This window comes from Ambystoma mexicanum, chromosome 7p, assembly GCF_040938575.1.
Source record: "Ambystoma mexicanum isolate Mex_15411 chromosome 7p, UKY_AmexF1_1, whole genome shotgun sequence".
In the NCBI taxonomy this organism is placed as follows: domain Eukaryota; kingdom Metazoa; phylum Chordata; class Amphibia; order Caudata; family Ambystomatidae; genus Ambystoma; species Ambystoma mexicanum.
Genome location: NC_090939.1, coordinates 645972627 through 645985642, shown reverse-complemented (window position 1 = coordinate 645985642; position 13016 = coordinate 645972627). Strand labels below are relative to the sequence as shown.

The window sequence follows — 13016 nt, the reverse complement described above, 5'->3', positions numbered from 1 at the left end:
AAAGAAGCGCCTGGAAGCACGTAAATAAGCGCTTGTTGCCTGCTTCACGATGCGCACTAACTGTCCTTTTATCTTGCAGGTACAAGTTCGGGGCTGCTGAAGGGTGCCGGAATACCCACTGGGTTCGGCGTGGGAAGGAGTACTGGCACGTGAGTAATAAAGTTACCCAATGTCTTTAAACGCACCGTCTTTTGTCTTTCAGATGCGGGATGCAGCGCCGAAGGCCTCCGGAGCGTGCGCAGAGTTGGTAAGCTTTTGTCTTTCAGATGCCGGAATGTAGTGCGAAGACCTCCGGAGCACGTGAAGAGTAGGTAAGCCTTTGTCTTTCAGATGCCGGAATGCAGCGCGAGGTGTTGGTGACAGCCGATGGACCAGGTAAGAGAAGCGCTGTCACTGAAGACCGTAATGCTAACCTGTTCTTTCTTGTCTTTATAGGTGTTGCTGAAGACTGGATTCAGGATGGTAAGCCTTTTTCCCTTAGGCCCAGGATCAGATGCAGAAGACACAGTGAGCGTTCTGCTGCAGAGGATGCAGAATAACGCAAAGCAAGATTCATCCATCGGGTGTGGTTTAAATAGCCTCCTGTAGTGCTTAGGTTTCTCCTTCCACAGCCTCGCCTAGGTAAGAAAAGAGTTCCTGCTTTCCAGAAGAGTTCCAGTGTTCTGAACCTAGGGAGTGGCTCCTGCCCCACCCAACAGGAAAAGTTGTCCCAAACAGAAGAGGATTAGAGGCTCAACTGGCAGTTAAGTAAGCAGCATGGTCTGCTGCAGGTAAGTCCACCCAAGCATTATGAGCCCGGCGCTTCCAGCGCTGGGACTGGGCATATTTATGAGCCTGGTGCCACTGGCGCCAGGACAGGGTCCAAAAGGTCCCAATTGGGACTGGTTGGCACTCGGAACCTGGGTTATGGGTCTACTTCCAAGGGAGTTGGGTAAGTCCTGACCTCTTGGAAGCAGAGATCATGACAGCACCCCCCCTCAAGGCCCCTCCCAAACCGGGCTTCTCCGGGGGTTTGGGTTTGTCAGGAAATGTTCGATGGAATCTTTTGATTAGACGAGGAGCGTGGACATATTCTGCAGGTTCCCAGGATCTTTCTTGGGGGCCGTAGCCTTTCCAGTCAATTAGGTAAAATAGTTTAGATTTGGAGATCTTGGAGTCCAGGATGCTTTTGACTTCAAACTCGAGTTCTCCATCAACTAGGATAGGTTTTGGAGATTTAGTTAGTCGGGTTTGAGGTTGCACGGGTTTCAATAGAGAGACGTGGAAGACCGGATGTATCTTCATGTGAGGGGGCAAGTCCAACTTGACCGCTACTGGGTTTACTATGGTAGTGATGGAATAGGGACCAAGGTATCTTGGGTTGAATGTGCGTGATCCTTTTAGAGGTAGATATTTGGTGGATAACCAGACTTGATCTCCTACTTGATATTGGGGGGCTTCCTTCCGATGTTGATGTGCTCCTTTCTTGTATTGTTCCTTAGCCCTTTGAAGGTGAGAAACGGCTTCCTTAAAGGCTTGGGTGATTGTAGAATGCAGGTAGTCTACTGCTGGTGTTCCAAGATCTTGGAGTGGATCCAACTCCGAGGTTCGAGGGTGACTGCCGTATAGAAGAAAAAACGGGGTTTTCCCAGTTCCCGAGTGGACAAAGTTATTGTAGGCATATTCGGCTATCCAAAGGATACCTTTCCAAGAGTTTTCAGTTTGTTGCAGCATGCAGCGTAAATACTGTTCCAGAGTTTGATTGGTCCTCTCGGTTTGTCCGTCGGTTTGAGGGTGGTGACTGGTCGATAGTCTCACATCAATTTGAGCCGACCGACAGCAACTTCGCCAAAAATGAGAAATGAATTGACTACCTCGATCCGAAATTAGAACTGAAGGAAAACCGTGCAGTCGGACGATGTTTTCGAGAAATTCTCGGGCCAGAGTTGTTGCTGTTGGCAAGCCTTTGAGTGGAATGAAATGCGCCATCTTGGAGAATAAGTCCACGATTACTAGGATCGTATTGTATCCGGAGCATGGAGGTAGATCGGTGATGAAGTCCATAGAAAGCGTATGCCAAGGGCGAGGTGGGATGTCAATAGGGCGTAAGAGGCCGGCTGGTTTTTCCTTTTGATTCTTGTTTTGGGCGCATACTCCACAGGACATTATAAAGTCTCTGATATCTTTTTTCCAGGACGGCCACCAGAAGTAGCGCTTGATCTTTTCTGAGGTTTTGGCCATACCGGGATGTCCTTCCATTAAGGAATCGTGATAACAAGAGATTACCCTTTTCTGTAAATCGGTGCTGGGCAGGTATAATCGTTCTTGGAAATACAATAAGTTGTCCTTCACTGCAAAGTCCTTTCCCTGCAGATGCAATTCTGTATGTCTGCTGGAGTTACAAGTTGCCTGACTTTATCCTTAACTTCCTCCATGGATTGTGTGGCGATTACACCCAGAATTCTTTGTTCGGGAATGATAGGTACAGGTTTAGGGTTGATCAAGTGTTCTTCCACTCCCATCCGAGAAAGGGCATCAGCTTTACCGTTTTTTGTACCAGGTCGATAGGTAATTATGAAGTCAAACTCGGCAAAGAATAGTGCCCAACGGAGTTGTCTAGAGGATTGGGCTTTTGCGGTTTTCAAATATTGCAGGTTTCGGTGATCCGTAATCACAGTAACGGTGTGTCAGGCCCCCAGAAGATAATGCCGCCAAGCCTTAAAGGCAGACTTGATAGCCAGAAGTTCCTTATCAGTAATAGCGTAATTGATTTCAGGAGGCGAGAATTTGCGGGACCAAAATGCCACGGGATGCAACTGATTGGTTACTGGGTCCTTTTGTGATAGAACTGCCCCCATGGCAAGGCTCGAAGTATCAGTTTCAACGATGTAGGGGAGTTCGGGGGGAGGATGTTTTACAATTGGTGCAGAGATAAATTTAGCCTTCAAATTCTGGAAAGCTTGCTCCGCCTCGGTAGACCATTCAATACGTTTGTTTTTCTTTAACAAGGCGGTGATGGGCTGGACTATCCGAGAGAATTCGGGGATAAACCTGCGGTAAAAGTTAGCGAAGCCTAACATGCTTTGAACACCTTTTACGGAGGATGGTGATGGCCATTTGAGAATTGCATCGACCTTCTTTGAATCCATACGCACTCCGCTAGGTGATAATGTGATTCCCAAGAACTCAACTTCAGTCACGTTGAAAACACATTTTTCCAACTTGGCGAAAAGTTTGTGTTGACGCAATCTCTCGAGGACCATTTTCACGTGTTTCCGATGTTCAGATTCCGATGAAGAATAAACGAGGATGTCGTCAATGTAAACAACAACACACACATCTATGAGCTCTCTGAGGACATCGTTCATAAAATATTGAAAGGCGGCCGGGGCATTGCAAAGTCCGAAGGGCATGACCTGATATTCAAATAGCCCATACTTGGTGCGGAAGGCCGTCTTCCATTCATCGCCCTCTTTTACTCGTACCAAGTGGTAGGCTCCTCTAAGATCCAGCTTTGTATATATGCATGCTTTTCTGACTTGGTCCAGGAGTTCAGGGATCAAAGGTAACGGATATCTATTCTTAACGGTGATCTGGTTCAGGGCACGATAATCTATACAAGTTCTAAGGTTCCCTTCTTTTTTTGGAACGAAGAACAAAGCTGAAGAAGCAGGGGACTTGGAAGGACGAATAAACCCATTCGCTAGATATTGATCCAGGTATTGTCGGAGGTGAAGGTTCTCAGGCTCGGTGAGGGCATAAATTCTACTACAAGGAGGAGTAGATCCAGGTATCAGGTCTATCTGGCAGTCATAAGACCTATGAGGAGGCAGAGAGTTAGCCTGATCCTTCCGGAAAACATCTTGGAATTCTAGGTATTCGGGAGGTAACTGGGGAGTCTCCGAAGAAATTGCTGCCAGTGCAACACCAGGTGGAGGGTGACAAGTAGAGACACATTCTGGAAACTGAACCGTTCTTGCTCGCCAATCGATCTGAGGATTGTGTTTCTCTAACCAAGGTATTCCTAGAATAATCTTGAACTGAGGGGCCTTGATCACATCGAACACGATCTTCTCATGGTGTCCATCTTGACTTACTAGCGTCACTTCTTGAGTGGTATGCGTTACTGGTCCGGAGGCTATCTCCGTACCATCCACCGTAGTAATGACGTCCTTTACAGCCTTGGGACAAAGAGTTAGATTCATCCTCAAAACCATTTCATGATCCACATAATTGCCGATGGCACCGCGGTCGACGTAAGCTTCAATCGCATGTAATCGATCCGGATGATCAGGGTTAATGAGGACCATAGGTATCACGAAATGCGAGGTCACGGAACTGGTTTTAACGCTCGGCAAGAGGACCTCTATTCTTGTCGGGCGAGGTCGTTTCCCTGCTCAGAGTTTGTGACCTTGGTAACTGCAGCTCCTACTGCCTTCTTGGCTGGTTTCACCGGACAGTCTCGAAGAAAGTGCCCTGAGTTTCCGCAGTAGAGGCATAATTGCAACTGTTTTCTCCTTTCCCGCTCCTTTTGTGTTAGTGGTCCTTTCAGGCCCCCTATTTGCATGGGTTCCCCGGAGTCTACTCCTTTGGAAGGAGTTGGTGGTTTGGAAAATACTCGAGCATCAAAATTGGAATGATCGGCCTTCCTGTTCTGCAGTCTGTGATCTATTTGAACGACTAAGTCTATATAGTCCGAACAGTCTTGCGGGGGATTCACTACTTGGGCTAACACATCTTTGAGCTCTCCACGTAGACCTCTATAAAACAGCGTAATCCTTTTGTCCTCAGGCCATTGAGTTTCCACTATCAGTCTGTTGAAAGACGCAATATAAGCCAAAAGGTCTTGATTACCCTGTCGCAACGAAAGAAGCTCATTGTCCAAGGCCTGCCCCTGTGAATGTCTTGCGAACAGTTTTTCCATACTGAGCTGAAAAGCTAGAAAATCATGGAGAACCGGATCATCTTGATTATCTAGAGGGATCGACCAGTCTGCCGCATTGTCACTAAGGTACGAAAGCACGAAAGCTACTTTAGCTTGATCAGTTGGAAAGGCTGCTGGCCGGCATAAGAAATGCAACCGGCACTGATTAATAAATACTGCAAACCTCTTTGGGTCACCAGAAATTCGTTCGGGCGGAGCCAGAGGTACATTCCCAGGTAGGTTGATTTGCACTGGATTCATAGAGGATGTTGAAGGAAGATTTGCCCCTGATGCGGGTAATGGGGTCTGTCCGGCTTGTGACTGTAGCAATTGTCTAGCGAGATCGTCTGTTCGCTCCTTGGAAATAATCAGTTCCCTTCTTAGAGCGTTCGTTTCCTGACGGGCTGCATGCACTTCTGCTCTTAGTTCCCCAAGTAACTGGGCTAGCTGGTCGGTATCCGAGGTTTCCATAGCGCCTGGGCGGGAGTTTTGCGGTAGGCTTTGCGTTCTGTAACGCTCACCTGATTCCCGCAGAGGCGCCGGTCTTGACTGGGCGAATACCGTATCTTCAAAGGTGATGTGTAACACACGGTTGGCTCTTTGGGCTGGACCTCTGTGCACTGTATGTCTGACTCGAAGAGTAAGATGTCTGCAGATAGAAAATATGGGATCAATGAACTGGGGTTATTGGGTGTCTCTCTCTTCTTCCCCTTCTCTTCTCCTGTAGAACCCCAAAGGTTAACGCTCTCACCTTAGGTAAGTGAACGCCGAGCTCTCCATCTGCCTCGGGGCAGGGTGCCGTAACCAGTTTCTTCACTGGATAAGGGTGCAGGCCTCTTGACCTCAGAGGACTGCTGTCCGTCGTTTACTGCACGAACGGTAAGTTCCGAGTATTTCAAATGTCTTTAAAAGTCTTTTGTAATGATGTCTCTTGTTTTGCAGGGTTCCGGCGATGGCGGATGACGGGCTGAAGTGAGTTGAGGATGGAACCCGTGTGAGGAAAAGAAGCGCCTGGAAGCACGTAAGTAAGCACTTGTTGCCTGCTTCACGATGCGCACTAACTGTCCTTTTATCTTGCAGGTACAAGTTCGGGGCTGCTGAAGGGTGCCGGAATACCCACTGGGTTCGGCGTGGGAAGGAGTACTGGCACGTGAGTAATAAAGTTACCCAATGTCTTTAAACGCACCTTCTTTTGTCTTTCAGATGCGGGATGCAGCGCCGAAGGCCTCCGGAGCGTGCGCAGAGTTGGTAAGCTTTTGTCTTTCAGATGCCGGAATGTAGTGCGAAGACCTCCGGAGCACGTGAAGAGTAGGTAAGCCTTTGTCTTTCAGATGCCGGAATGCAGCGCGAGGCTTGGTGACAGCCGATGGACCAGGTAAGAGAAGCGCTGTCACTGAAGACCGTAATGCTAACCTGTTCTTTCTTGTCTTTATAGGTGTTTCTGAAGACTGGATTCAGGATGGTAAGCCTTTTTCCCTTAGGCCCAGGATCAGATGCAGAAGACACGATGAGCGTTCTGCTGCAGAGGATGCAGAATAACGCAAAGCAAGATTCATCCATCGGGTGTGGTTTAAATAGCCTCCTGTAGTGCTTAGGTGTCTCCTTCCACAGCCTCGCCTAGGTAAGAAAAGAGTTCCTGCTTTCCAGAAGAGTTCCAGTGTTCTGAACCTAGGGAGTGGCTCCTTCCCCACCCAACAGGAAAAGTAGTCCCAAACAGAAGAGGATTAGAGGCTCAACTGGCAGTTAAGTAAGCAGCATGGTCTGCTGCAGGTAAGTCCACCCAAGCATTATGAGCCCGGCGCTTCCAGCGCTGGGACTGGGCATATTTATGAGCCTGGTGCCACTGGCGCCAGGACAGGGTCCAAAAGGTCCCAATTGGGACTGGTTGGCACTCGGAACCTGGGTTATGGGTCTGCTTCCAAGGGAGTTGGGTAAGTCCTGACCTCTTGGAAGCAGAGATCATGACACAAAGACTGATATGTTTGGGATAATTCTTCTCTGTGAAAGATAGTGAGCTAAAGACTCTGGGTAAGTGTCTCTTAACCAGGACTAATGTCTGGCAGAGGGACTCCCAGGACCCCCCTTGTTAATTTGCATATTTAAGTAACTTAGGGTCTCACCCTAAGTTACTAGGGGAATCCAGACGTGGACCCCTTGCTCACTATTCTTAGAGAGGCACAGCTCCACCCTACTGATGAGGCCCAACCAGACGGAAACACGTGTCTGGGGTTGCTGTTGGTACTCTTGTTCAGAGGAGAATTGCCTAGCATTTCGGTGCTGGACTGCCCCAGGACAAAAATGTTTGGGATATTTCTGCTCTGTGAAAGATAGTGAGCTAAAGACTCTGGGTAAGTGTCTCTTAACCAGGACTAATGTCTGACAGAGGGACACCCAGGACCCCCCTTGTTAATTTGCAGTAATATATTGTATTCCAAATAAATTCAAATAGAATTAACCATTATTTTAATGTTATTCATGTAAGTCTCATACAGTGGCGTAATACATACTGAGGGGGTCCCCTGCGAGCCATCCTGAGCGTCCGCTCCTAAGCTTGACAACAAAGCATGGGCCGTGCTACACTCTGGGCTGGCCTGGACCACAGTCATATGCAATGCGCATTATGATCATGCTGCTGCAGAGGCACACTCCTCCCTGATGGTTGCAAGATCCTCTGTGCGCCCAGACCCAACCGCCCCAGTGGGGGTGTAGCCTTTGACCTTCCCAGAGTGGATCCCTGCCTCTATCATTCCTATGCATTCCTACTCCTCCTTTGAATGCCTGGTCTGCAGGCTCTCTCTCCTGGCCGCTCTATATACCTGCTACCTGGTCAGGTAACCTCCTTCCTCTCGGAGAGGGTGGACCTCTCTTGATCTCTCCTGGCCTCGACCACTCAACTCCTCCACCTCAGAGACCTCAAAATTTACCTGGATGCTTCCTGTCCCTCTCCTGGACTCGCAACCTCTGCGATTCTCTCTCTCTTTTCTCCCTTCTGGCCTGACTCACTCTGCAGGGCACGCCCTGGATGTTCTGATCTCCTCAGACCTCCCCCTCTCTAATCCTCTCGCCACTCCTCTCTCCTGGAGTGACCACTTTCTCCTCTCCTCTCCTCTCCTCTCCTCTCCTCTCCTCTCCTCTCCTCTCCTCTCCTCTCCTCTCCTCTCCTCTCCTCTCCTCTCCTCTCCTCTCTCTCTCTCTACCCCTCAGGCCGAGCCAACCCCTACACTGCCACCCACCTTCTCAGTCATCCAACCCATGAAGCGTGTACCAGTTGAGGCTTTCGTTGCCACTCTCTCTCCCCCTCCTACACCTATGGCTGACTCGACTCACACCCTGACACATCCCTTTCCAACCTTTTCTTTCTTCTATCTCTGCCACTCTTGATGTACTTGTCCCTGTCATGAAGATCCGTTTGAAGGCCAAGGCCAAAGCCAAGTGCAACTCTTGGTACGACTCAGACCTTGTCACCCTTAAACGCAAGTGCAGGGTGGCTGAGAGGAAATGGCTGCCATCCTGTGCATCCTCTGACAAACTGGCCTGCTTCCTGCTCCAAAGGCAATACAGACTCTCTGTTCACACTAAGAATAGAGCCTACATCCAAGCTTGCGTCTCTGCAGCACCTAACAACTCGGCCGAACTCTTTAAAATCTGCAAGGAGCTGGCCAATCCTGCTGCAGTCTCTACCTCTTCTTTCCCCTCCCAGGCCATCTGCACAGCCTTGGCTTCTCATTTCATCTATCTCTAAAACCCAGGACATCCTGTCCACCCTCCCGTCCTTCTCCCTCTACTTTCCCCTCTACCTCTGGCCTCCCTGCGGCCACCTCTCCTCCTCCCTTCTTTGCCTTTCCTCTTTTTACCCCTGATGAGGTTTCTAGACAAGTCTGATCTATGAAAGTCTTGTCAAGACAGTTTCTTCCCTGTTCATCCAAAACCATCAATGACCACATTGACACCCTCGCTCCAGCCTTGGCCGACTTTTGCAACCACTCTTTCACCACTGGAACCTTCTCTTCCCCATGAAGCACTCTCTTGTGCACCCTCTTCTTAAGAAACACTCAGCTGCCCCTTCCTGTCCGGCTAACTATCGCCCGATCTCCATTACTCCTTTCCTAGGAAAACTCTCGGAAAATCTGGCCATCTCCCAGCTTAATCTTCACACTGAATCTGTTGGTTGTCTGCATGATCATCAGTCTAGCTTCAGAGAAGCCAGAAGCACGTAAACCGCTGAATTTGGGTCCAGGTCCCTGCCCATCCAGTTGCACACCTGCACTGCCACGTGGCATCCCTTGCACTTGTGGGCTGTATCTGTAACCCATGCAAAAAAAAAGTTGGATGGACTCATCCAACTAAGTCTGGCGCTCTCCCCGAGAGCTCTCGTGGAGCTTTCTCATTAATTATGGTGCAAATTTGTGCAAATTTACTCAAAGTTTTTATCAAACTTAAACTTTATATATGGATGCAATGGTTGATGTTCAAATGAAATTCTAAAAGTTATTTCAAACACAATTCTTGATTTATAGCTTATGAACCGCTAGATATCTTCAAGCAAGAAGCAGACTTATTTGGTTTTTCGTATGGTTGTTTTAATGCCAATGCATTTTGGAGCGAATCTCCTTCTTCAGGGTGTTAACCATACCACTAAATTCAACAATTCGTCCAGTTGCACACCTGCACTGTCACCTGGCATCCCTTGCACTTGTGGTCTGTATCTGTAACCCTACAGTCCCCTTTACTGCACTTATTAGATACTTGCTGTCTGCACTTGTATCACTTGCACTAGCCACCTGTTGGCTGCACTACTTGCTGTTGATCCAATGCCCTGCACTTACCCATACTCCACCCCCAAATACTTTTCCCCTCCCCCTCCCCTGCACTTGCGCAATCTCAATGTCACTAGGCCTAGTAAGATCGTTTTTTGTCCTCCCTATGTCTCCCCTCCCTTGCCTCGTCGTGCCTTGAAACACTTGTGTATAGACGCGTTATAAATGCAATATCATATCATATCACACCGCACACTGTACTAGGTGAAAGATGTAGGTGTGTGTTTTAATCAAACCTTAAATCATTTACCTAACATAGAAACAAGGGGGTGTGCGTGGCTGCTGAGTCCTGACACCCAAATGTATCTGCCAACTTTGTGTGTAACAATCTCCTAACAAAGGAAGAAAAACAAGACTACTCTTCATGTTGACTTGGCCCTCAACGCCAGTAAAACATGCAATGCTACAGTAAGGAACCGTTTCATTGTTTGGCGGCACAAATACCTCCCCTCAACATGTCAGAAACACTCATCATGTTGGCTTTGCCCTTAACACTATTAAAACATGCAATATCCATAAGAAAACATTTACTTGCTTACTGCACAAGTGCCCCACCCTCTCCATGTCAAAATACACATCATACTGGCCTTGCCCCTTATGTGAGTAAAACATGCCATGCCACAAAAAGAAAATGTGCAGTGTGTCTGCCCCGTTGTGCAATAAATCCATCACCCCAAACCCTCCTTTATGTAATAACATTCATCACGTTGCCTTTGCCGAAAGGTACTAGTGAAACTTGGAAGAAAACATCCATGCTTCAATGCCCCTTTGCCTGAGCCCTAGCCCTGCATACACACATTATTTATTTTTTACATTTGTAAAGTGCCTGAATCCTGAGGCACAAGGGTGCTGTTGCAGAACCAGTTACTTGATACAGTGCTTAAAAAGGCAATACAGAGAGGAGCTATGTTGTAAGCATTCAGAGAATCTGCACAATACCCCAAGAGTAGTGTCTTGATGTTTGCCACCAGTATACAGGGAAATGTGCCAGCTCTTTTACAACATATTGCAATCCAAATCTAACACTTTGGGGGTGGTTTTGTGGATATTGTGCTGTTCCTTGCATTCTTCACTGTTGCTACAGGTTGTAACCCATTTAAGCAATAGAACCCTTGCAGGGGCAATAGTTAGAAGCCCGAGCTAAGGGAGGGCTTTAGCATAGCCCTGGAGCATTACCCAACTGGTAATGCCCCCCTTCCGAAGGTTCTATTGCTATTAGTACCCTGGTACGTCGTACCAGGGTATTAATAGCAATTTTTCTCGATTCGAGAAACATCGGTGCAACCGTTTCTCGACTTGAGAAAAAAAGAAAAAGAAATGGCTGTCAGGGAGAAGGGACTACACATGGTCCCTTTCGCCCTTTCTATGGCGGCCATTACAATAAATGAAAAAAAGTAAACAAACAAAATGGTCACCATGGAACAGGGAGAAGGGACTGCAAATAGTCCCTTCTCCCTTTCCATGGCAGCCTGACGGGAGAAAGAAAAGGAACTGCGCGGTCCAGTGCGCACGTCACTCATCAGGTAAGTCTTTGTCACCTGGGTAAGGACCTGATGAGGGCCAATCAGATTGCTCGGTACTAATATGCATTTAGCACAACTAGGGCGGAAAAACACCTGCGGACATGCAGCATTTAAAAAATACAGCATGCAGTTTTTCTGAAATAAACTATATTCAGGATTTCAACCATTTAAAAAATTGGATCCTCCCCGTGACATGCAGGAGATCCATACCTAGGTAATCATAATGAGCGTGCTCAGTAAAAAGAGGCGATGCTATTTTCAGAAAATACTTCCACACCCAAATGATCCATTTGATCACCTGCAAAAGAGGCACACCGTGAACTTTCTCAGCGGGACGCTTGTTAGTAATATTCACAATTAATTCGAACAAAACTATGTTATTAATTCATATGCAAATAATGCAAAGTGCGAACTACCAATTTTTGTTGCCACTTTAAATCAGTATGCAGAAAGGACATATTTCATCAGAGGAAAGTTTTGCATTGCGAAAAGGATCTGGGAATTGGAATGTATGTATACCGATTTATTGAGATTTCTAGAGTTCAATTCCGCAACATGTGTATTTCCATTGTTTTAAAAATGTACTAAATCTAATTCCGATAATGGAATCCTTCTGAGCACAGAGAGCAGGCATGACTGTTTGCCATCTACAGCAAGCATCCATTTTTGCCTTTCCCCTTAAGGTTACAAAAAAGCTAACTCATTGCCTCACTCATTGCCTCACCAAAGCACAAAGTAAAAAGCATGTAAACAGAGCTAGCTTAGCCAATTTTTGTGTGACATAATTTGATAGCAAGGATATCTATGTATATCAACTTGACTAAAATGTTGCTCTAGGGTAATTCCATTTTTTGTTGAGCAGCATTGTTGTTTTTTGTCTGAAACTCTAGGTTGATAAAAATTGGCACACTATCGTTGGAGACTGGGACAGTGAGGAGCACCTGACCCAGGCAACTGATATTCTAATTTACATGATTGGAGAAATCCGGAAGAAGTTCCCATCTTGGACCATGAATCAACACCTCAAAGGTATGTAGAGATCTAGTTTGGCGGAGGGCAAGCTGTAGCTCTTTGAATGTTCTGGACTGCGACTCCCATGATCCCTCACCAATAGCAATACTGGTTCGGGCTGATGCGGTTTGTAGGCCAAAACATCTGGAGAGCAACAGGTAGTCTATCCCTGACGTAGGTAATATGTTATGGACTCACAGACAATCTTCATCAGTTACATGATGATGCACCATGGACGGCACCTTTTACAGATGATACGTCTACCTTGAATGGATACAGTCTAGATTTTCCCGATATTTGTTGACCGTCGAATAGCCATAAAACCATTGAGGGTAGAGAGCTACGACAGGGTTCAAGTTCTGTATCATCATGTTAGCGCTGACGGTTGGGGGAGCCTGCTTCTTGGCCGGTTGACAAAAGGTTTCAGAAAGAAGTAGACCAATTAGCGATTTGTGTCCCACAGCTGCCATACTCTTTTTTTAAAAAAACTTTTTATTGGTATTTGAAACATATTGTTACAGAAAAAAAAATACTCATTCCTTGTGTATCTGGTTAACATAGCATTATCATATACCTAAAATATACAGAAAAGTGCAAATACACGAAAAGTAAGGAAATAGCAGCAATCATCGACAAATTAAACTGTCATAAGAAATCAGAAAGGAAAGCCCCCCCAAACCCTTTCCAAAACAGTATCCCATATGTATGCCTTCAACCACCAACATCTACCACAATTTCTAAATCCACGTCATGTGTGGTGGT

General features: G+C 46.9%; 1 protein-coding gene across 1 annotated transcript in view; it reads left to right on the top strand.

The window, feature by feature from the left end:
• LOC138526217 (lysozyme g-like) overlaps positions 1 to 13016 on the top strand; it is a 134021-nt gene that overhangs the window by 108659 nt on the left and 12346 nt on the right. The window contains exon 4 of the mRNA XM_069636684.1: positions 12134 to 12272. Within this exon, the coding sequence (XP_069492785.1) occupies positions 12134 to 12272 (139 nt within the window). The remainder of the gene's footprint in view (positions 1 to 12133; positions 12273 to 13016) is intronic.